General features: G+C 39.0%; 2 protein-coding genes across 4 annotated transcripts in view; one reads left to right on the plus strand and one right to left on the minus strand.

Annotated features, from left to right (window-relative positions):
* The window catches only part of neurl1aa (neuralized E3 ubiquitin protein ligase 1Aa), a 34,346-nt gene that overhangs the window by 6,275 nt on the left and 2,456 nt on the right, over positions 1-25,615 (plus strand). Inside the window, exons 2-5 of one of the 2 annotated variants that reach the window (XM_028449816.1) lie at positions 8,599-8,861; positions 9,205-9,526; positions 22,613-23,332; positions 23,819-24,668. In XM_028449816.1, coding sequence (XP_028305617.1) covers positions 8,599-8,861; positions 9,205-9,526; positions 22,613-23,332; positions 23,819-23,904 — 1,391 coding nt within the window. In that variant the 3' untranslated portion in view covers positions 23,905-24,668. Of the gene's footprint in view, positions 1-8,598; positions 8,862-9,204; positions 9,527-22,612; positions 23,333-23,818; positions 24,669-25,615 lie in introns of those variants that run through there. The other variant, XM_028449808.1, reaches the window with a different exon arrangement.
* sh3pxd2aa (SH3 and PX domains 2Aa) overlaps positions 23,190-25,615 on the minus strand; it is a 70,924-nt gene continuing 68,498 nt past the window's right edge. For both annotated transcript variants that reach the window (XM_028449730.1, XM_028449721.1), the window contains 3 exons: positions 24,149-24,262; positions 23,814-23,869; positions 23,190-23,328 (listed from right to left, as the gene is read on the minus strand). The gene's annotated coding sequence lies outside the window, so the exon portion shown is untranslated. The remainder of the gene's footprint in view (positions 23,329-23,813; positions 23,870-24,148; positions 24,263-25,615) is intronic.

The raw sequence follows: 25,615 nt of genomic DNA on the forward strand, positions 1-25,615 counted from the left end.
CCGATGCCAATGCACGTAAAAAAATGCAAAAATCGGCTGCTAACATCAGCCGATTGATGTATCGATCTATCTATAGGGTTGTCATTAGGAATGTAATGAAATTTTGCAAAATAAAAACACTGCAATATAAAATTCAAAGGTTCACGGAATAAAGCCAAGTAAGCAGAAGCGCGATGACATTTGACCCTCCTGCTTCCCGTAGCGGCTCAGAGGCTTCAGTGTTTACAACATGACGGACAACGCAGATGCTCTGTCGACTTATAAGTCGGTTGTGTGTAGTGATACATTGGAAAAAGCAAATCTACTCCTTTCGACAAAACCATCATCCCCTGGCCGCGTGGGCGCACATGCATAAAGCAAAGGTGGCGCTACGTTGTTAGACTTTTAAATGCTTTTAATTTTTATGTATCTTTTTATTCTATCCTACCTGTTGTCTAATTTACGGCTCTATTCTCCCGTCTGGACTTAAGCGCTTTTTTACGCACCTGCAGTTACGCGCCTCTATCCTGCGCGTATTCTCTGGTCCAGGCTCCTGACACGCCCACCGCTCGTAAATCAACCAAAAGCGCGTAGTGTGTGAATGAACGCGGTCTGGGTCGTGATGTCATATTTTTGGGCTGTCTAGAAAACATGGAACATGGAGTTTTCTTAACGCCTGTTAATGTCATTGAAATTGATAAAGCACACTTTTAAATATTTTTTATATTTAATAAAAAACACCTTTGTTGATAAACAATGTAACAGGTTGATTTGATCAGATTATTGATCAGATTATTGCAGGGTGAAGATTGGACACATTTTTCTGTCTGAGCTACAGTTAAAATCTCATATTAACGACAGATTAACGTTTGTTTGTGTGGAAAGCCTGATTTTATTAACTATTTACATTCCTGACGGAGTAAATACGTAATACGCTTCAAAACTAAAATTAAAATAAAAGTGAAAACAGTTCTCATGTGTGGTCGTCTGCGTTACGGCTAACAATAAAAGCTTCCTTGTGTGTTTTTCCCAATAGACGTGATACGTCACGTTCCACTCTGTCCAATCAGAACCTTCCCAGCCCCCAGACCTAAAACGGAATTAAATAAAGGCGAATAAAACGGTTTTCCATGTAAAACTCAATTCGGAATTGCTATTACCATGTAAACACGAAACAGAACACTTAAATTCCGAATGATTTAATTCGGAATAACTAATTCCAAATTAAAAAACGTCATGTAACTGTGGCCAGTGTCAGTTTGGATTGATTCTTTCTGAGTCTCTTCTGCAATATTATGAGTCAGTGTGGCTTCAAATGTAACTAAGCCCATATTTCTAGTGCAATATGATGTTTCACCTTATGGGGGCGCTGCACTTATTCCAGGTTTAGAAGCACGTAAGAGGAAAAGAACTTAAGCAGACGGGAGAATACGCTAAGGCCAGATTTGAGTGGGAACGTCCACATTTCAGGGCCGCTCCACCCACAGTGCGTAACTGGGATGAAGGCGCGTAGTGACTGAATTACGTTGAGAGAATAGCGCCCTTAGTTATTTACAACTGCCAAAAACTTAGCAAGTATATCCTTTCTATTCTTTATTTGTGAAGCAAAACACTAACACTAGTCTCACACTTTTACAGTCAAACTGGGTTATTTTCTAATTTCTTATATTGTATCGCATTTTGTCTTGTACTGTGCGATTAATTAATCATGCTCTGTAAATAATTGATCTAATTAATCTTTTTTTTTAATCACACCTAAAAATTGCACTGTCCTAATGTCCGTGCTAGCTGCTACATGTTTAGCATTGAGGTGCTAGCCAGTATATTCAGGTGGTAGTGAAGGCTACAAAGCTCCAGTGATAATTTAAACTCTTACTTGAACACAACTAGGCCTTAGTTTTCCATCCGATGTTTTTAAAAGCTGAAATTAACGCAAACAAAGCTGAGCAGCTCGGCATTCTCACGTCTTGTTATTGTAGCCTGTGCATCAGTATTATGGGTGGACTGGGAACCCTTGAATGAGAAAGGTTCCGCACTGGTTAAGTGACAGCCCTAGTTTGGTTACCTATTTCGTTACACCCCTAATGGTCACGATACTAAATTTTCAACTCGACGTCGATATGATTTTGCAAAAGGAAAAGAACAAGTTTGAGAAATCTGCTTTTATTTGACTCTGGGCATACGCACACTGTAGCTTCTGCTGCTGATGGAGATGTTAGAGGAGATTAGAGGTTCTCCAAGCTAGAGAGATAACTGGTTTACAGTATTCAACACACACACACACACACTTCCTTCTTAAAGCTGTTGTCACTGTTTCTGTGTCTCTGTGAAACACAGAAACAAAGCTGGTGGAAGGTGACGCCGCCTCCGTCATCCATCCGTGCAGAGCCGACACATCCATCAGCACGTTGCCTAGCGACGCGTGGCTGAGCTCACCTGTCCTCAGGTGGAGACGCTGTGCTCGGGTTTCACACGTTCTGTGTATGTGTGACACACACCTCAGACCTGAGCCCGTGTTAGTGGATACTTGGCTAACACACGCCACAGAGCATCTGAGTCTAAATGGTGTGTGTGTGTGTGTGTGTGTGTAATAGTATGTGCACGCTGCTGCTGACAGGAAGTCTGTCATCAGACCTCAGGCAGACGGTGCTGTGTAAACAACATTAGGAGCCCAGTGTCGTTGCTCAAAGGCTCATCGGCAGCACTCTGTGCACGTTGACGGTTTGACTCAAAGAGAACTAACTACAGTGTTACAGCTCCCTCTAGGATGTGTACCCAAAAGGCTTGAGGGGCCACACTATAAACAGACGTCAGATAGAAATAAAGGTTTTCAACAAAAGTGATTAAAAGTAGCAACAGAACAAAACATATGGGACTGGAGACTCTAACCAAACTAAACAAAAGTAGGGAGGACACTGGGCCAACCCTCTACAGGGCCGTTACACCCAGCGTTCATTGTCTAAACTACAAAAAGTACAAAACACTAAATAAATAAAGATGAAAACAGGACTACCAGAAATCTCTCCAGGCTAAAATAACAAACTTACAAATTGTCGAGTGAGGCTAAAAAAATTCTCCCCGCAGAAGAATAATACATTATTTGTACATACAGATATTTGTAAACATAGAAACAAAATCTATGAACAGACGAACCTGATGTATAAGCCGCGCGCACGTTGTGGGTTCAGGTCAAAGGTCACGACCACTGAAATATTTCATGCCTAGTTTTGTTGATTCCAATCGAGTGCCACAGTTAAAAGAACTCAGTGAAGAACAAGGGTGAACAGTTACAGGAGCAGAAGTGTCACAATCTATTTGTTTATTTACAATCTATCTTTAAAGAAAAATCAAATCTGCGTTTAGGCTGTGCTGGCCATGCCTGTCGCCGACGCTCACGTCATGTGTGAGTGATGTGGTTTAAACAAGAAATGGATAAATAGATAGCGCCCTCTGCTGTTTAAAAAAGTACTGCCATTTTCAGAGTATCGACATATATCGTGACACCTATGAATTGATTAATAACTGCTTTACGATTAATCTTTACGTCCCGACGTACTACTCATATTAACGTACTACTCATATTAACGTACTACTCATATTAACGTACTACTCATATTAACGTACTGTTCACACTAACGTACTACTCACACTAACGTACTGCTCACACTAACGTACTGCTCACACTAACGTACTACTCACTCTAACGTACTGTTCACACTAACGTACTACTCACTCTAACGTACTGTTCACACTAACGTACTACTCACACTAACGTATTGCTCACACTAACGTACTGCTCACACTAACGTACTGCTCACACTAACGTACTACTCACTCTAACGTACTGTTCACACTAACGTACTACTCACTCTAACGTACTGTTCACACTAACGTACTACTCACACTAACGTACTGTTCACACTAACGTACTACTCACACTAACGTACTACTCACTCTAACGTACTGTTCACACTAACGTACTACTCACACTAACGTACTACTCACTCTAACGTACTGTTCACACTAACGTACTACTCACTCTAACGTACTGTTCACACTAACGTACTACTCACACTAACGTACTGCTCACACTAACGTACTGCTCACACTAACGTACTGTTCTAACTAACGTACTACTCACTCTAACGTACTGTTCACACTAACGTACTACTCACACTAACGTACTGCTCACACTAACGTACTGCTCACACTAACGTACTGTTCTAACTAACGTACTACTCACTCTAACGTACTGTTCTAACTAACGTACTACTCACTCTAACGTACTGTTCACACTAACGTACTACTCACACTAACGTACTGCTCACACTAACGTACTACTCACACTAACGTACTACTCACTCTAACGTACTGTTCACACTAACGTACTGTTCACACTAACGTACTACTCACACTAACGTACTGTTCACACAAACGTACTACTCACACTAACGTACTACTCACACTAACGTACTGTTCACACTAACGTACTACTCACACTAACGTACTGTTCACACTAACGTACTGTTCACACTAACGTACTACTCACACTAACATTATTTAGAAGTGCAACGTTGAAAAGGGTCTGAAATGCGGCGCAGCGTTCCGAAAGTTATGTAATCAAATACACCGGTACGGCGATATATTAAAAATTAATAAAACGAAATTATATACCGATATTCGGTATGAACCGGTATACCGCCCAGTCCTACTACTCATACTAACCAGAAATACCAGGATGTATACTAAATGGGGAAATTGTTTAAGTATGTACAGTGGTCACACTAGTCATACTCAACCGTCCCATGATGCATTGCAAGCAGAATGTACTAAAAACCAAACATTCCTTTTCAAAATAAAAGCATCTCTTCTTGTCTTCCAATAGTTTTTTTTTAAGACTTTTGTAAATAGGGCTCTTATTTTGAAGTTAACAAGAAGCTTAGTCAGTAGCACAATGGATGGTCTCCAAAAATCTATGAAATGTGTCTACATGAGTTTTATGGATGAAATGAGCACATGTTGATATTCTACTTGGTCACTTTCTCACTTCAAATGTTTTCAGAACTTTCAAAGTAAAGGTGGAGAATCAACAGATATTTAGCCTCAGTGTGAACAAGGTTCTTTTAGTCTTTTTCTTTTTCTCAGCTCAAAATGAAAAATAAACAACAGAAACACACAAACATTAAAGTACGTTGAAACTAGCTGTAATCATTGACCTGCAGACTTTGTGGTTTCCACTTTGTGTCTACGTCGTATCTTCTGAGGATGTTTGTGGATTCAAACACTGAGCAAATATTTGAGGAGTCCTCTATCACCCAGGCGTCCTGTTAGCATGGTAAACCACTTAGCGGCTAACGCACAAACACACTCTCCAACATGGAGAGAGCACACAGGCGTGAGGAACAGAGGATTAGCTCACTGGGCTAAAGTAGCTATTAGCTGTGGGAACACCAGCCTCACTGTTCACTATAGAGGAACAGTACCACAGTTTGAACACCTTCCATACGTGCAGAATTAAAAACACATAGCAAAAGTAGAAGAAATTAAAATAAAATAAATCACATTTAATAAAATAAAATAAATGTATTTATTTATATTCTCTTTTATTTCAGGTTCACCCAACCATTTCCCCCAAATTTTAATTCAAGAATTTGCAAGGAAAATGAAATCCAACAAAAATACACAAAATAACTAGAAAAATGCACAAAATGACAGATAGTAATTAATTTAATTAATCAAAAATCAAAAAAGTGACAAAGTCACAAAACGACCAAAAAAAACCAACAACAAAGCAACAAAAATACACAAAAACAAGAAAAATTACTCAAAAAAATAGACAGAGCAACACAACACAAATTGATTACAAACACACAAAACTACCAAAATAACTAATTCACAAAATAACTGTAAAAACACACAACCAAAATACACAACATTACTTTAAAAAAAACAAAAAAAGTGAGGACAACAACTGAAAAAACTAAAACACATGTAAAACGATTAAAATACATAAAATGACAACAAAAATACACAAAAACAACAAACTGTTTCCTGTGTTGATGCTCTGATTGGTCGTTAATCTAATGCTGACATGAATGTTGATCATGTGACCCTCAGATCAGATACAATCACGTTTGTGGCCCCGCCCCCTGTGACAAAAGTTGCGTCTCACGACTTGTTTTCAGGAATTATCCAAAATGTGATTAGGAACAAGTGATTATACTCAATGTAATCTAGGGGTGGGTACCTCACGATACGTTACGATACGCGATACAAAGCTCGCGGTGACTATTATTTCACAATATGACGATAATCCGATTATCGATATATTGGTCAGAAATCAATCTACGATAATCTATGACATAAGAAAAAAATGTTTATGTGAAAAAATACAATTTTTATTTTATATTTCTGAAAGACAATAAATATAAAAAGTGTCCTATGAACAGTGACACTATTTTAGTGCAACATTTCTGTAAATAAGTGTCAACATACCAATGTATTTATTTTATTTTTTATTTATTTATTCAGTTCATTTCCGACATGGTTGCATTCACAGAAATTCATTTGACATTCAGAGCAAATTCACATCATTGTTTTTTTTTTTTTTTTTTTTTTTTTTTTTTTTTTTTTTTTTTTTTCATGCCGGAAAGGGCGACGGAAAAAAGCATTATGCTTATCTAGATCCGTCCCCTAATTTGAACACAGATAATTTTACCATACATATTTAAATTTGGGGTTTTTTTTATCTTGGTGTTATTAGGAGTGACTTGTGACCTTATTTTAGTCTTTCGGTGTCTGTTTCCAGCCAGTGCTATATTTCTGGAAGACATAACTATTTATTTATTTTATTTATTTATCCAAGTATGTCTAATAGTGCTTTATGTAAACAAAGAATAGGGTCTTTATTACCAGTGACAACATTTCTGTGAAGACGTACCTGCACATTTTAGTGAAAAAGTTTTGAAAAAAAAGAAAATTCAAAGAAAAAAAAAAAATTCAAAAAAATAAATAAATCAATACTCAGCGGGAGCATATCGATAACTGATCGTGCGGAAAAATATCGTGATATATCGCCATATCAAGATATCGTCACACTCCTAATGCAAACGTAGTGTAGATACTGTATACACTACCGCTCACACTTTTCCTAGTTTTTACTGAAAATGATTCAGTTTATTGTGTCACTGAAATGAAAGCATAGAACAAATAAGTAATTCTAATTTACAGTTCAGCTGATGCTCATGGGGGTCTGGTACCACAGTGTGTTCCAACACTGCTGTTCTGCAGACAGAGGGAGTTGAAGGAACACCTGTAGGAATGAGTAGCACCAGCTCTCAAAGCTGATTCAACCTTCAGTGCTGCAGAACATCTTTAAATTATTAACGTGTTACCTGAAAAAGCCCTATTATATCATTCTGAAATGTACATTATTTTTCAGTTTTGGGAAACCAAATCTTTTTTTTAACCTCTGGCTGTTCAATAAATAACTGGAAAAATGTTCTAAAACTTTTGACGGGTAGTGTACGTATATAGATATAGATATATGAGAGGTAGGGCTGGTAGAGGATGAACAGAGGGTTTTCCGTTGCTTAGGAACATGGACTCTCACGTCACCTGTTTCCCCCCCAGCAGCAGCTGCTCCTCTTCAGCTCTAATGTATTCACACCACGTGTGTCACATTCAGCCACTCAACCCCCCCACCCACACAAAAGCCCCCACGCCACCCTCAGATCCAGGCCACATTCAAGAGCACGCGCACACACACACACCCAGCGCTTGTAAAACCAGAGAGGCTCTTATTTGATAAACACAAAGCCAGAGCAAACACAAAGCATGCTGGGAGTTATCAGGTCTGTACAGGACATCTGCTGCTGGTACACTCCCTACACACTGAATATTACCCACAATTCACTTTTTAAACAGTCTAACCACAGCATAATGAGTCACATTTCATTTATTTAACAGTCTGACCTGATGCACACATGTGTGCAACCGTCGGTACGGGGGCCACATGCAGGCCTCACTCTACATCTCTGTGGCCCCCAAAGTAAAAATGACTCTGAAACACACAAAAGAAAAATACACAAAAGGACAACAAAAACACTGAAAATGACAGAGAAATACAACAAAAATGCACAAAATTACTCCAAAACACACAAAATGACAGAAAAGTACACAAAAACACAAGAAAGTGACTGAGCAATTACAGAAAAATGCACAAAAATAACTCCAAAAACATTTTGTGACAAAAGAAAAAAACTAAGAGACAAACACATGAAATAACAACCAAAATGCACGAGAAGACTGAAAAGGACACAAAATGACTCAAAACACACTGACTGATAGGAGACAAATGCATAAAAGGACAGAAAAATACAACATAAATACACTAAATAACACAGTTCCTGTGTTTGGCATCAAATGTAAAGTGCACTACATATAAAATGTATTATCATTATTATTGTTTTTTGTGTTAATGCTCATATTGATCATTATCCTAATGCTGACATGATTATTGATGATGTTGGTCAGATATGATCACATTAACGTTATTAAAGTTGTGAATATAAAGTATCAGGTAACTTCATCACACGCGTTAATCTTCCCGTTTCTCAGACTCGCTCAGCGGTGGCGGCGACGGCCCGTTCCCGTCCACGACCCACCGATGTCACCACAAACCAAAGCGCTGCCTGCCTGTCCAGTGTGGCGGCGTGGGGGCGTCGCCCCCCATCAGCCCGCTGCTCTTCCACCCCAACTCTAAGGGCTCGCAGATCGTCATGGACGCAACGCAGAAGGTGGCGAAGAGACAGGCCAGCTTCTGTAACGCCATCACCTTCACCAACAGGCCCGTGGCGCTCTACGAACAAGTCCGCCTCAAGGTAAAGCTCACAATAACATTATTATTTACCTTCCTCACACATGTTTTATTAAAAAGCTTATAGCCACTAAGGATTCATTTTCAGGAAATATCTGAAAACGGGATTAGGAACAGTTGATGACATTTTGACTTGGAAATGATCCTGATCAATATTCAGTGTGAAAAATACAAAAGTCCCTGTTCTTTCATTGTTCACAAGTTTGTTCATAATCTAGTGACTTTGATCTGAAACTAAACAACAATGAGGCTCAAAGGTGTTCATTAAATAATAAACTTTATTTATAAATGATACCAGACGTTTCCTCTAACACAGTGTAGATACACAAAACACTTCCTGTGTGCAGATCACTAAGAAGCAATGCTGCTGGAGCGGCGCCCTGCGTCTGGGCTTCACCTCTAAGGACCCGTCCAGGATTAACCCCGACAACCTGCCCAAGTATGCCTGCCCCGACCTGGTGTCACAGAGCGGCTTCTGGGCAAAGGCGTTGCCGGAGGAGTTCGCCAACGAGGGCAACGTGGTTGCCTTCTGGGTGGACAAGAAGGGGCGGGTCTTCTACCGCATCAATGACTCCGCCCCCATGCTGTTCTTCAGTGGTGTGCGAGCGGCCGAGCCCGTGTGGGCGCTCATCGACGTCTATGGGCTGACCCGCGGCGTGCAGCTACTTGGTAAGGAGGCGGAGCTACTCGCTAAGGAGGTGGAGCCTGCCTAAAAATGCAACTCTTTTTAATGAGTCACAGATCAGCAACTTTTGTCAGGGGGGCGGGGCCACAAACATGTGATTGTATCTGATCTTAGGGTCACATGATCGATCATGTCAGCTTTAGAATAATGAGCTTTAACACAGGACACATCAAATAGTTTATGTTTTGTATATTTTTCTCTCATTTTGTGTTTTTGTTCGTTTGCTGCTGTTTTGTGTTTTTATGGAGTAATTCACTCTCGGGTATTTTTTGGTGTCGTTTTATAATATTTTTCTCTAATGTGTGTTTTGGAGTTATTTTGTAAATTGTTTTCTAGTTGAGATCGTTTTTGCTGCTGTTGCCGTATTTTGTATTTTTGTTGTTTTGTGTGTTTTTGGTGTCATTCTGTGTTTTGGCAGTCCTTTTGTAAATTCATCTCAAGTTGTGTTTTTACTGTTGTTTTGATTCACTATAAGGGTATTTTTGTGTGTCGTTTTGTAATATTTGTCTCTAATTTTGTGTGTTTTTAGAGTCTTTAGTTTTAATGTATTTTTGTGTTTTTCAGTCATTTTGTATGTTGTTCTCTAGTTGATGGGGATGCACCGAAATGTGGCCGAAGCTGAATAAAATATAAACGCTTGACCGAATAATGAATATCGAATGTGGTTAAGTTTTTCACTATCATTTTAAATTGTGCATAAATAGCCTGTAATACATTTTTAGACATGTTTTTACTGTCATTTTTTCAATATTCCAGTAGCCTTTGCTTTTCATAAAAAGCACAACAAAGTTTTTCATTTATATTAGTGTTTCAAATAAAACGAAAAAAACAAAAGTGCATTAAAGGTGAGGTATGATAATAAATGACTTTCTAATGGTTTATTTACAGTGATAAACATCATTTAGCCTCATTCAGACGAACAAAGTTATGTTTCCTCCCTTATTATTACATATTTTATAAAAAGTCAGCTTTAAACGGGACAGTTGGATTTTACCCACGTTGGCAGGTGACGTCACCTAACACGCCTCCTAGAATGTGAGCTCCTCCCTCTCCAACTATCTAACAGCTAAAACAAACACTGCTGTTTAATATAGAATATATATTATAATTTATTACCATATATGTAAATACAAACTGCACTACTTTTTCTGCTGCCGATCGTGTTGGGAGTCACTGCTTGGAACCACGGACCCATTGTTTACACACATCAGCTGTTAGCACTCCATGCTAATGCTACACCAGCCTATGCAGTGAGACCTGGTGTAGTGTAAGGAGGAAGTGATGGGGATGTTTACGGATTCGTGGCTCACAGCGCTAACAACGGACTTGGTTGTGGAAATGGACAGTTTCTAACTTTTACGCAGTGACGGACGACGGAGAGCATAAAGGAGAGAGTCTGGCTGTGTTTGTGTGCTGAAAGGAGGAGCTGCTGCTGGTTCTGGTTTTTTCCAATATTCAGCCGAATATTCGGTGCATCCCTACTAGTTGAGTATTTTTGATGTTGTTTTATGTTTTTTGAAGTGGTTTTTTGTTGTCTTTTTTTTTTTTGGGGGGGGGGGGGGGGGGGTAATTCACTACAGGGTTTTTTTTGGTGTGATTTTCTCTAATTGTGTGTGTTTTTGTTCTTTTGTGTATTTTAGTCTATTTTTGTCTTTGTTTGTGGAGTTTTTTTGTAAATTGCCTGAGTGTGTCTCAGTGTTCTTTACAGACAGAAAGGTAAACACGGCGATAATTGGGCTCTTTTGTCTCTGCGTTGCCTTGAGTTGCTCTGTTTTCAGACGACCTCTGCCTGTGTTGCCTGAACTCTGTGTGTGTGTGTGTGTGTGTGTGTGTGTGTGTGTGTGTGTGTGTGTGTGTGTGTGTGTGTGTGTGTGCGTGTGTGTGTGTGTGTGCTCACAGCTCCATCTATATCCCACCGATATTTAGCCTCAGTGTTTACTCAGGAGGCTAAGACGCTGCGTTATCAGCCACTAGCTTTGCTAGCTCTGCATACCGCGCGTACGCGACTTTGATGTGACAGAAAGTACAGGCATTCCTCTCTTCCTCAGAGACTCAGAGCTGTCGTCCCTCGGAGCGCTCGTAAAAATAGAGCAGGGGTCGGGGGACGGCGCGCTCGATGCTAATCTGTTGATTGACGCCGGTATGTCCAGCCGGGGGGGGGGGGGGGGCGATGGATGGCGCTCAGGGCTCATGTTGCCTCAGCAAACATAATGAATCATCAGGGCAGAGATAGCAGCGCCCCGAGGTGTGGACAACACTCAAACCTCTGTCATAGCGTATGTGACCCCGCCCTAAACACGGCCCAGAGCAGCGTCTGTGGCCCCGCCCTAAACATGGCCCCCAGCAGTGTCTGTGTCGCTCGCTGTGCACACATGCTAGCTGCTCAAACTCAATGAAGTTACAGAATATTAACTCAGGTTTCACAACTTTAACTTTTATCACACGATGGAAGTCTTTTTCAATCAAGAAATCGTGATGTTTTTTAACAATTTTTTTTGTATTTTTGTGTATTTTTTCGAGTCTTTTTGTGTATTTATTTTGGGGGCTGCACCAGGGACCAAACAAAGATGTGAGGATGATCATATTAGAAATACTACACAGATGGCTGTACTGGATCAGTTGTTTCTGGTGAAGCTGCTGGAAAGTTAACGTTTGTCTGTTGATCCAAGTTGTTGTCATTCCCTGTTTTATAAAAAATCAGCAGATATCACAGCACACCTTCACAGCTTTACTCTTTGTTATTTTCCCAGTGCGTCCCTGTGCTGTGGTTGTAATCCATGCTACATTAACTCTGAGTTATAATCCTGGGTTGGATTAGCTTTTGTTCTCACAGAAACTCTATGGCTGTTAGCGAGCTAATGGTGATGTGAGTAATGGACAGCGCGAGGCTGACTGCATTTCCAATTCCACGCTGTGTGCTCACAACACACACACACACACACACACACCAATCACAGCAGAGACAGGAAGTGACGCATCACCGTTATTTTAATGTTTCATAGCCTCATCATCCTCTGAAAACAAGCTGAAAGACATTTCCTGATCTCAGCACATGTTCAACTAAGATATGGATGAGAGCTGCATTAATGATTATTTTCATAATCAATTCATCAATCAATAAATTAATCGATTAATCAGATTTTTTTCATAAACAGTTTATCTATAAAGCACATTTAAACCTTGCTTAAGCTGATTAAACTGAAATAAATGTGTCTCTCACACAAACACTGGTGTGCGCACACAAACAAATACTCGTGCGCACACACAATAACACTTGTGTGCGCACACAAACACTCGTTTGCCCGCACACAAACACTCATGCGTGCACACACACAAACACTCGTGATGCACACACACACAAACACTGCACGCACAAAAACACTTGTGGCGCACACACAAACACTTGTGGTGAACGCACACACAAACCCTTGTGCGCTCACACACACAAACACTCGTGGTGCGCTCACACACACAAACACTCGTAGTGCGCTCACACACACAAACACTCGTGGTGCGCTCACACACAAACACTCTTGGTGCGCTCACACACACAAACACTCGTGGTGCGCTCACACACACAAACACTCGTGGTGCGCTCACACACACAAACACTCCTGGTGCTCTCACACACACAAACACTATTGACAAGTATTTTTGCTTCATGATTTATCTGTAATTTTGTGTGTTTTTAGAGTGTTTTTATGTATTTTTGTGTGTTTAGAGTCATTCTATACATTTGTCTGTAGTTGTGAGTGTTTTTGCTGCTGTCGTATTTTATATTTCTGTTGTCGTCTTGTGTGATTTTGGAGTGAATGTGTATTTTTGGCTCTTGTTTTGGTCATTTTTGTGTCATTTTGTGTGTTTTTCATACATGTATGTTTATTTTTCAGTCATAATATAAATTAATTGTTGTTTTTCTGTATGAGTCATTTTGTGTATTTTTGCTTGGTTTTTATTGTTCTTCTTAATAATCACAGCCCAAAACATCAGAACAACTATCCCAGTTCTCCTGATTACTTCAGGTCTGTTTGCTTCATAGAGTCTTTCCAACGCTCATTTTCACATACATTTTTTTTTTACTTTTTATTATGTGGAAAACACGGAATTTGGAAAAAAAAATAATGGAATTTAACAGTAAATCTGGCGTTTTCTATTTGTTATTGGCTGCGAGGCGTTCGTGTTAAATTGGATTTATCAGTTCTATGTTTGTGTGTGTCTTCTGAGCGCTGAGGAAGACCACCCCGGGGCGACAAGCCTTTGGTGTGGGAAGACTTAATCACCCAGCATTCATCATCCCTGACAGGAACTCAAGGGGGCGGGGCTGATGAGCACTTTCACACATCCAAAGTGTAAAGACACGCCCACATCGTCTACACAATACAATACATTTTGAAATGTGTGGTTTGTTTTTTGTTTTTGGTCCTGTGTATATTTTTCTGTCATTTTGAGTTATTTTGTCGTCATTTGTATTTATTTTTGTTATTTTGTGTATTTTTCAAGACTTCTTATGTGTTTATGAAGTAATTTTGTGTATTTCCGTTGTCATTTTGTGAACATTTGTTGTTGTTTTGTGTAATTTGTTTTTTTTAACGTGTTGTTGGAGACATTTTGTGTGTTTTTGGAGCCATTTTGTGTAACTTGAAATGTGCTTTTATTGGTCCTGTGTATATTTTTCTGCCATTCTGTGCCTCTTTGTCATATTTTGTATATATTTCTGTTATTTTGTGTGTTAATGTAGTGTTCTCGTGTGTTTGTGCAGTAATTTTGCATATTTCTCTTGTCATTTTATGAATTTTTGTTCTTGTTTTGTGTGATTTTCATGTTTTTTTGTTTTGTATTTTTGTGTGTTCTTGGAGCTATTTTGTGTTTTTTATTGTTAATTTGTTATTTGAGTCATTTTGTGGAATTTCTAAATGTGTTTTTGATGGTTGTGTGTATATTTTTCCGTCATTCTGTTTATATTTGTAGTTTTTGTGTATGTTGTGAGTCCTTTTGTGCATTTTTGTTGTCAATTGTATTTATTTCTGTTATTTAGTGTATTTTTGTAGTCTTCTTCTGTGTTTGTGAAGTAATTTTGTGTGAAAGAACAACTTTTGTTTTTGTTTTGTGTAATTTTCATGTTTTTTGTGTGTTCTTGGAGATATTTTGTGTTTTTTGTTGACTTCTTGTTTTTTTGAGTCATTTTGTGTGTTTTTGGAGCTATCTGCTGTTGTGTGGTGACCACAAACGCTTTAAAATGATGACGCAAGTTGTCCTCAGAGGTCAAATTTTTATTTTTGTGACTGAAACTTGCTCACTTCCACCTTGGTCGTATCTGCATCACGCTCACTGACGTTTCTAAATCATCCTGTCATGTTAAAATGTGAATATTTCACATATTCTCAGATCTTTCTTGTCTTGTAATCAAGCTTTTTGACAGTCAGAGACCTGCATCACCAGTAAATCACGCTGTTTGATGCTGGGTAAACGTTTCACTGCTGACCTGAGGCTGCAGCTGATTAAAGCTCAGCCATGAACTGGTGTCTATGATACAATGGGAGTTTTGACTGGTTCGTCCCTTCAGGCCTGAAACCAGAGCAGCTGTTTAATATATCCCTGTGTCCTGGTTCACCTGAGGGGTGTTCCATAAAGGAGGGTTAACAAACTCTGAGTCTATCCATAAACTCTGGGTCAACATACCCCACGTTTATCTGATTCCATTACAACTGGTATGAAGTGGGTTAATCAACCCTGAGTATGTAAACCTTGGGTTACTGACGTGCACACGCGCGATAAAAAGCCATCATCAATGGATCGAAGATGAGTCGAGCTGTCATGACAACCACCCGGAAAATAGTGATTTATTCACCGTAATGTGTGAAATAAGCTGGTGTTTGATGAATATGAGCCTGTTCTAAAGGTGTGTTCAGTCTTCAGTGATTATAGTGGCTTAAATAATCCGTAATTAATCACACTTTTTGGTCGCTTCATCACTTTATTGCTTCAGTGACGTGACGAGTGGTGAATAATATGAATAAAGTGTGTCTGAGGAGACGTGTCAGCAGCATAGGATGTCTGTATAGAGAGTCCTCCTGTTACACTGGATATAAAACCCTCATTTGAGCCTGAACATACTCAGAGTTTGAACATAACCCGCTTTATGGAATACCCCTCTGGTTGTCACTCTCGTAAACACACACACACACACACACAGACTTGGTGCGTATCTGAGCAATTACAGCTGTTGAGAAACCAGATTGTGTGAGTGAGAGTTCAGCTTTAATCAACACAGAGTGAGAAAAGGTTGATTGCAGAGCCTACGGGGGGGGGGGGCTGCTCTCTGCGCTCCACCAACACACACACCGTCAAGCTACAAGTCAAATTGATTTTTAAATCTCCACTTTAGCACTCACTAAAATTACATTTATGTTTCACACTTTTTTAGTAAAGCAAAAAAAATGAGGAGTTCATTATTTAAAATACAGTAAACCCCCAACAAGCCCCCGCTTTATGCTGTGTTCTGCAAATTGTCTCTTTGATACAATGATTTTTAAAGCCTCACATTAGTGCTCACTGAAAATAACTTTTTTGTTTTTTTTAATTGTTCAACATTTAAAATACAGTAAACCCCCCAACAAGCCCCCGCTTTATGCCTGATTGTATTATTTATTTTTTTAAGTAAAGTGTTCATTATTTAAAATACAGTGAATCCCCAACAAGCCCCCACTTTGTATTATGTTGTCGTACTGTGAATTTAAGGAATTGTGCCGACATGATTTTCTGCTATATGTAGGCCAGTCAGACGTTTAATCCAGCTAATTTGGGTCGGTGGGCTGATAGCAATGACGTACTGCAGGGATGGACAGCACTGGAAACGAGGGAGGGACCCCGAGCAAATGTTACACAATCCCAAAATGTCAATAGAAAGGAAACACACAAAATTATTCCAGAAACACAGACGATGGACACAAAAACAAGTGAAAAAACAACACAAATACATTAAAATGACTTCAAAAAACACAAAACACAGAAGATGGCAACAAAAAATAATACAGAAAAACAAATGACACAAGAAAAATACAGAAAAACATGTGAAATGGCAATAAAAATACAGAAAAAACGATTTCAAAAACACAAAATAACAACCGAAATATACAGAATGACGGAAAAATACACAAAATGACAACAAAAATACACAAGACGAGAGAAAAATACACAAAATGAAACTACTTTGAAAAAAACACAAAACGAGTCTCATAAAACACAAAAAAGGCAGAAAATTATATGAAACAATAACCAGAATACACAGAAAGCTCTATAATGTGGGAGTGGCCACTGAGGAGAGGGGGTCTCTCTGAGCCCCCCCGTGACGTACTGACACACCGACCCATCTAAAGCCTTCAAAACAAATGGAAAAACTCTTCCCTGCTTTGGTTTCTGGGTTTTCCAGAATAAAGTAAGTCTGGAACCGTCCCAGGAGAAACCAGTGAGTGAGGGAGATAGAGAACAGCTCGGGTGGGCTAGCGTGGGTGGGGCTACATCCTTTATTCCTGTGAACAGAGCGGCATGCCCCCATGGCGACACGTGGCCCAAACAAAGACGCGGGGCACAGAAAGGGCCGTCCCTGAGCACTAATAACTTCCATCATAAACCTCTAATAATAAAGCTCCTGTTCTATTCCTGAGAGAAGATATAACGACTATAACGGACACACTGACATCCTCACTGGCACCGTGGGGTCTCCTCTTCAACTATGTCACCAGAAATAACCATAAACACTAGAGATTTTTGGGGTCCATCCATAAAGTCAGTAAAATGATGGTCCATTGTTCTATGAATCTGTGATAACCACATTTATTTATTCATCTGAATAATATCCACTGTTATCCAGGAACGTTTATTATTATTATTATAGTCATCTTAAAGATGGAAATCCTGGTTTTAATCAGAAATAAAATGGGCTAAAAGTGACCAAAAATAGTGGAGAAGGTGGTAAAATGGTATTTTAAAACACAGAAATTAATTAAAAGTGGTTAAAAAAAGAGTTCAAAGGGTCAATATTGGCTTGAAAGTGGCAGAAATGGGAGGTGGTTAGGATAATGGAATTAAAAAAATATAAAGAATTAGTTTAAACTTGCAAATAATGGTCCTGACAAGTCATGAATGTGGTTAAAAAGGAAAAAAAAAAAAAAGAAAGAAAAAAAAAGGTGGAAAATGTGGTGAAATTAAGGGAGATACTGAGATTTACAGCACAAATACATAAAAACATACCACCTCTACCTCACCTCAATAAGAATAAGTGTGTGTTCATTGTGTCGCAGGACAAATAGTGAAGCAGTTTGAGCGTTAGCATACATGCTACGTTACGTGTTCAGTGAAAAATGCAGGAAGTGAGGAGCAGTACTCCTTCCTCATGTAGGGGGCGCTCATCATGATTCTTCTATTTAGTTCACAACAACAAGCAGCTGCCTACGTTCCCAAAGTGGGGTACGGGTACCCCCAGGGGTACACAAATTGTCTTCGGGGGGTACATGAATAAAAAGGTAAAGCGTGAGAACATTTTAAACTATAGAATATAGTTGCCCTCTCGCAAGTTTAAAAAACATTAAATACCATTTTGTACTTGTAATGGTGAAATTTGTAATTACTGTTATCACGATATATTGCGACCTGTATCGTATTGTTTAGTATCAGGATATATCGTGTTGTGACACAAAATAAGAACAAAAATACACAACACGAGAGAAAAATACACAAAATCAAAAACACAGATGATGGCAACAAAAATAAAGAAAAACAAATGAAACGACAACAAAAATACAAAACAATTACTTCACAAATACAAAAAAAATGACCAAAATACACAAAATGACAAAAAAAAATAAAAAAAATACACAAGGCGAGAGACAGAAATGACAGAAAAACTACTCTATACTATAAACACACAAGACGAGTCCAATAAAACACCAACCAGAACACATGATGTGGGGAAAGAAAAGTTAAACTTTAGTTTAGTTTCACAGTTTGATAAACAACATAGCAGTTGTTTTTTTGTATTTGTGCTTGAATTACAGTTAGTTACCATTTACTTGTTCTCAGAAGTTTACAAGCAATGAAATAAATTACATTTTATAAATCCATGTACTGTTTATTCTTTGGTTATTCCGTTTTAAAACCAAATCAAAATAACAAATAAACTATGTGGTTATTTTGTTTTACTGATTTAAAACCTAAACAGAAATACAGAAAAACAAAAACTTGTTTGTGAGATATTAGAGCGAGAACTGAAGTCCCTCCCCAGGTCCTGGACCAGGTCTCCTCACACAATAGGACTGTTTAGGATTTATTTATTTCAGCAGTTTTTGAGTTCTGCTCCTGTTTTCATTCAGTCTGTGGATGTTTTAGCTCACGCTGTAGGTTTGTTCTATGGTGTTACGGTCCAAATAGTATCCAAATAAACTGGTGACTGACTATCGACTGTGAGGAAAAATTGTGTGTGAGAACTTCTACGATTTGACACTTTTGCAAAAACAATTACAGTATTTTTTTGGGAAGTAAAATGTTTATTCTGCACGTTATAAATACCGGCAGCTGTCAACACACACGGAAGTTGATCACAAGAAACAAGAAGCACCAGTGAATTCATTACACCACCTGTGGTTCCTTTAATCACAAATCATGTTTTATGTAACATCCATTTTTTTTTTTAATTTATGTATTATTAACGTTTCTATTCACCATTTCACCAGTAATGTGACTTATGTGTTGTTCCTTTTTTGTCCAGGAGTTAAAGTCCGCCCCCCTGTGTGTTCCCTCTGTGTGGTGAGATTAAAACATGAAGCTCTTGTCCATAGTTTCCTTTAAATATCCAAATATTACACAAACAGATTTAAACATTTAATTTTTAAACAGAAAAACACTTGTTATCTGGTTGTTAATGTTTCTGTATTTCTGTTTTGGTTTTAAGTCAGTGAAACAAAATCACCACACTATTCATTTGTTGTTTTGATTTGGTTTTAAAACAGAATAACCAAAGAACGAAGGGTACACAGATTTTTATCCACTGTTGTACTTGTAAAGGTGAAATTTGTAATTATTGATATTGTAACGTATATCGTTTCGTTATCGCACCATATGATTCATACCAATGTACAGCCCTAGTCGTCACCGAGGCGTTCACTGACTGAGGATAAAGATAAGCCCTGTTAAGAGTGTGTTTATAAAGTGGCTCAAAGCGCTGATGAACCCCCCCCCCTCCTTACACACACGCGCACACACACACACAAACACGCACACACACACAGACGCACACACACAGACGCACACACACGCACACACACACACACAAACACGCACACACGCGCACACACACACACAAACACGCACACAAACACACACACCCCTCCTTCACACTTGCATTCATGCTTTTGTCTTGGTTCAGTCCCTCAGCTCTACTTATTGAAGTAGAAAAGCAGTGGGAGGAGCCAACAGACCAACAGGTGCTGCCTTTGGTTTCAGGTCCAGGTGCTTCGTGCTCTCGGCCAATGGGAGCGAGTGTCTGTTGGAAAGCCACCAATAGGAGAGCAGCTGCAGACGCAGGTGCTGCTGCAGCTGCTCAGGTCACAAACCGACACTTTCACCTCCGTTAGAGAGGAAAACACGTACGTTCTGGACTTTTATTTTGGAACAATCCAACGCTTTGTTTTTATTGTTGCAGACGTCCGTTAGGTTAGAGTTTAAAGGTTGTCCCACCGTGGGAACATCATCACACTCATTGTCTATATTTAAATTCTACTTTTGGACTTTTGGGTCCAAACCCAGGAGTTGAGAACCTCTGTGTTGGTGGAGATGTACGTTGGCTAAAATAAACAGAAACTTAATTTAGAAATTTAGTAACAAACCACTTCTGAAAAACGTACGTGCATTTTTTTTTTTTTTTTACTTTTGACCAGATATACAATAAAATTTTGATTTGGAATTTACTTTTCTCATAAATATATGTCAATGTTTAATCTAAATGTTTAATCTAAATCTAAATGTTAAATATTAAATCTAAATATTAAATCTAAATATTACATTTAAATATACATGTTATTGTTAAATTTACATCTAAATGCTAAATGTTAAATCTAAATATTACATTTAAATATACATGTTATTGTTAAATTTACATCTAAATGCTAAATGTTAAATCTAAATATTACATTTAAATATACATGTTATTGTTAAATTTACATCTAAATGCTAAATGTTAAATCTATATCTTAGCATATTAGCTTAATATTTAGTTTTACCTGTGAAATTTATATTTAACATTTAGATTTAAATTTAATATTTATATTTAACATTTTGCATTTACATTCAAATGTAACATACATTTAGATTTAGATTTAACATGTAGATTTAAAATTTTGATTTAACATTTACATTTACCATTTATATTTAAATGTAACATTTAGATTTCACATTTACATTTAACATTTAGCATTTAGCACTTAGATTTAGATTTAGATTTAACATGTAAATTTAACATTTAGATATAACATTTAATATTTCGCATTTGGATTTGGATTCAGATTTAACATTTAGATTGAACATTTAGATTTAATATTTAGATTTAATATTGACATTATATTATTACAAGAAAAGTAAGTATTACAAATTGAGGAAACTAGAGTAGAGAACATGCAAGTTCCACACAGAGCACTGATGTTCAGTTTCTTGTTCTCTTCTACAATCTATATCTATGTAAATAAGCAGGTTTACTGATAGTTAAGGTCAGGAACTAATCTGTCCAGGGGGAGGGGCCTCAGCAGTGTGGGTGGAGCTTCCCTGTTTACAGCCTGTGGTCCAGGGAGAGGAATTGAGCCTAAGAGGTTTATCTGAGAGATTCTCCAGAGACACCACACGGCTGTCCTGCTGCACGTCTTCTTTTTACTGCTGACGACGACCATGTGTTTAAAGGAGCAGAAAGAGCTCAGCGCTCAGTTTAGTCCAGACATAGGAAACTGAGGGTCCGGGGACCACACGCGGCCCTCGGCCTAATTTTGTGCGGGCCCAAAGTAAACGCCAAAATATCTCCAGCTCAGGTCACAAACCGACACGAGAGGAACACATGTACGATCAGGACCTTTATTTTGAAACAATGAGACGCTTTGCTTTTATTGTTGAAGATGTTCTTCAAAAATACCCAAAATAACTCCAAGAAGGTCACCTCTATTTTTTCACTGATTTATGATTTGAAAACTTTTCTTACATTTTTATTTTGTATTTTTTTTTAAAAATATATATCTTTTTGTTTTCCTTTTCATATATTGATAAATGAAGAAATCCATCCATTCGTCCATTTTCTGACCCACTTGTTCCTGTTTTCAGGGTCACCTGGATAAATGAAGAAATGTTCACTTTATCATGTAAACAAATTGAAAAGAGTTAAAGTGCATCATTACATCCCAATTTTTAATTTGAGTTTCTTAAAAAAAATGGATACGAATTGAGTCATTGGTTGAGTGTTTCCTTAAAGCTCTAATGTTTCTCTTCCTTCCTTCCTTCCTATCTTCCTTCCTACCTTCCTTCCTTCCTTCCTATATTCCTTCCTTCCTTCCTTCCTTCCTTCCTATCTTCCTTCCTTCCTATCTTCCTTCCTACCTTCCTTCCTTCCTTCCTTCCTTCCTATCTTCCTTCCTACCTTCCTTCCTTCCTTCCTATCTTCCTTCCTTCCTATCTTCCTTCCTTCCTATCTTCCTTCCTTCCTTCCTTCCTATCTTCCTTCCTTCCTTCCTTCCTACCTTCCTTCCTTCCTACCTTCCTTCCTTCCTTCCTTTCTTCCTTCCTTCCTATCTTCCTTCCTTCCTTCCTTCCTTCCTTCCTTCCTTCCTATCTTCCTTCCTTCCTATCTTCCTTCCTTCCTTCCTTCCTATCTTCCTTCCTATCTTCCTTCCTTCCTTCCTTCCTATCTTCCTTCCTTCCTACCTTCCTTCCTTCCTTCCTTTCTTCCTTCCTTCCTATCTTCCTTCCTTCCTATCTTCCTTCCTATCTTCCTATCTTCCTATCTTCCTTCCTTCCTTCCTTCCTTCCTTCCTATCCTACAGATAGTGAGGTGGTTCCTGCCGACTGCCTCCGCCCTCGCTCCTTCACCACCGTTCGTTCATCCTCTCTTCGACGCGACGCCGACGACTCCCGTCTCTCCGTCAGCCTGTGCGACCTCAACCTGCAGCAGCAGGACGGAAGCCCTGCCCAAAACCCCGCCCACCGCCACACCCTTCACCTGGCGTCTGCGTCTGCGTGTCCCATCCCTCAGAACTCTCTGAACTCTCAGCAGTCGTCCCTGCTGCCGTCCTCCATGGACAGCGACCTGCGCTTCCACCAGCTGCGTGGCGCCCACATCCGGACGCTGGACGAGCACACGGTAGCAAGGTCGGAGCACGGGCGGGACGAGCGCACGCTGGTGTTCACCAGCCGGCCCCCGCACTCCGGGGAGACCGTGTTCATAAAGGTGACCAAGTCCAGCCCGGCGCGCTCCGGCTCGCTGTCCTACGGCGTGACGTCATGTGACCCGGCCGTGCTGCGGCCCAGCGACCTGCCGTACAACCCCGAGGCGCTGGTGGACCGCCAGGAGTTCTGGGCGGTGTGCCGCGTGCCCACGCCGCTGCAGAGCGGGGACATCCTGGGGTTCGTGGTGAACGCGGAGGGCGAGGTCGTCCTCAGCCATAACGGAGCCAACGTGGGCATGCAGGTGTGCGTGGACAACTCACGGCCGCTCTGGATGTTCTTTGGGCTGCACGGAGCCGTGACGCAGCTGAGGATTCTGGGTAAGTAACACATCACGTGTAAAAAATACAAATACAAAATGACTCCAAAAACATGCAGAATTACAGAAAATATACAAAAGGTCATCAAAAATACTCACACTCAGAATTAAAATACTAAAAAATAACAGAAAAGTATACAGAATATCTCCTAAAACACATAAAATAACAACACAAATATTCAAAATAACTCAAAGAACACAAAATAAATGAGAAATGACAGCAGAAATTCATGAAATGACTCCAAAATCATGCAGAATTACAAAATGTACACAAAAGATCATAAAAAATGCTCACACTCACAATTTAAAAACACAAAATGAACTGAAAAATACACAAAATAACAACAAAAATACTCCAAATAATTCCAAAAACACACAAAATAACTAAAAATACACACATAAGACTAAAAACACACAACAGGACAACAACACACCAGCTTGCTCTCCTACGACATGATGTGTGTGAGCGTGTGTGTGTTTACATCAGGAAGCATCCGCACACGCTCAGAGTACGAGGAGGAGACGTGGGGGTCACGACCTGGGAAGATGAAAAACAGGAAGCAGAGCTGCTGATTGGCTGAGAGCTCGCTGTGCACGCCGCTGGGATGTCATGATGCTCTGCGTGTGCGCGACAACCTTCACGCTTTGTTTACACTTTCCTAGCTTTTACGCGCTAGCGTGAACGCACGGGCCATAGCTTTGCTGTTATTCTCCTTTTTAAACCCTCCCTAACTCCCTTTCCCTTATATTTCCCACTAATTCTGCAGATGTAGTCTTTGCTGGTGCACAAACCTAACAACATACATGACACACACACCTTTCAGATGTGTCCAAGATGTGAGGAGAGGATGAGAAGGAGGAGGAAAAGGAAGAGACGTCCATAAATACATCCAGTGACATCAGAGGAAGAGGAAGGTCGGAGGGAAACCACCTTTAGTTCAACGAGACGAGAAGGAAACGTTAGAACAGCAGCAAACACCAGCGTGAAATCATATGATTTCATATAAATATCACAAAATATAGAATTAAATACAGTCAGTACACAAACCTGATTACACCATACACCTGTTACATCCACGAGAGAATAGAAACAATGATAGAAATCACTCAGAAATATTAAATATACCACAGATGGGTCACATGATCAACTTTTAGAAAAAAGCCTAATTTGAGAATTAAACATGAAACAACCAAGAGTTTGTGTTTGTTGACACAAAATATGCAAAGCAACAACAAGAAAGCAGAAAATGACTCCACAAACACCAAAAACCACAAAAGTAAAAGATGGTTTAAAAACAAACCAAAAGACACAAAATGACTAAAACCCGTCACAAGTACTCGAGAAAAACACAAAATACATAACAAAAGTACATAAAAAAAACACAAAAGTACATCAAATACAAAACATTTTTCCAAAAACATATAAAATGACAACAAAATTACATTAGTTTTGTGTATTTGCAGTATATTATCCTTTAGTGTGTTTTTATGTCATTTCAGATGTCTCCTGTTTGTATATTTGAATTATCATTTTGTACTTTGTAGAACTTTGTCATTTTGTAAGTTTATGCCCATTTCATATAAACACCTACTGTATTTACACATAATGTGTAATATAGATATATATATGCACATCAGCGTTAAACATTATCCATGTAAAGCAGTAAATAAAATGGTGATCAAATAATGTTAAATACATTTAATAACTAAATAAAAGGGAGGGTCAGATTGTTCTAAACACACACTCATGTCTGAGGCCCCGCCCACAGCGAGCATCACATATTCTGAATACCTCCAGTGCTTTCAAAGGAAAAATGATCTGAGTGGAGATACAGGCGGTGATTAGAAGTGGGCGTGTCCTCAGAGCTACAGCTGTTCACGCCACACGTTAGAATTCAGAGCGAGATCAGGAACGTCTCCATCACACTGTTAGTGGGTTTCAGGGTGTGTTTAGGCTCCAAAAATACACAAAACAACAACAAAACACACAAAACATCAATAACACACAAAAGAACAACAAGAAAGCAGGAAATGACTCCACAAAGTCACTAAAACCCTTCAGAAATACTTAAGAAACACACTAAATGATAGCAAAAGTACACAAAAAAACACAAAACTACATCAAAAACCAAAAAATGACTCAAGAGAACATGAAGAACACACAAAGTGAACACAAAAATACACAATAGAACAACAAGAAAGCAGGAAATCACTGCACAAACACAAAAAAATGCAACAGCACAGAAAATATTAAAAAAAACACACAAAAGATGGTTAGAAAACA

Source organism: Gouania willdenowi, chromosome 1 (genome assembly GCF_900634775.1).
Source record: "Gouania willdenowi chromosome 1, fGouWil2.1, whole genome shotgun sequence".
In the NCBI taxonomy this organism is placed as follows: Eukaryota; Metazoa; Chordata; class Actinopteri; order Blenniiformes; family Gobiesocidae; genus Gouania; species Gouania willdenowi.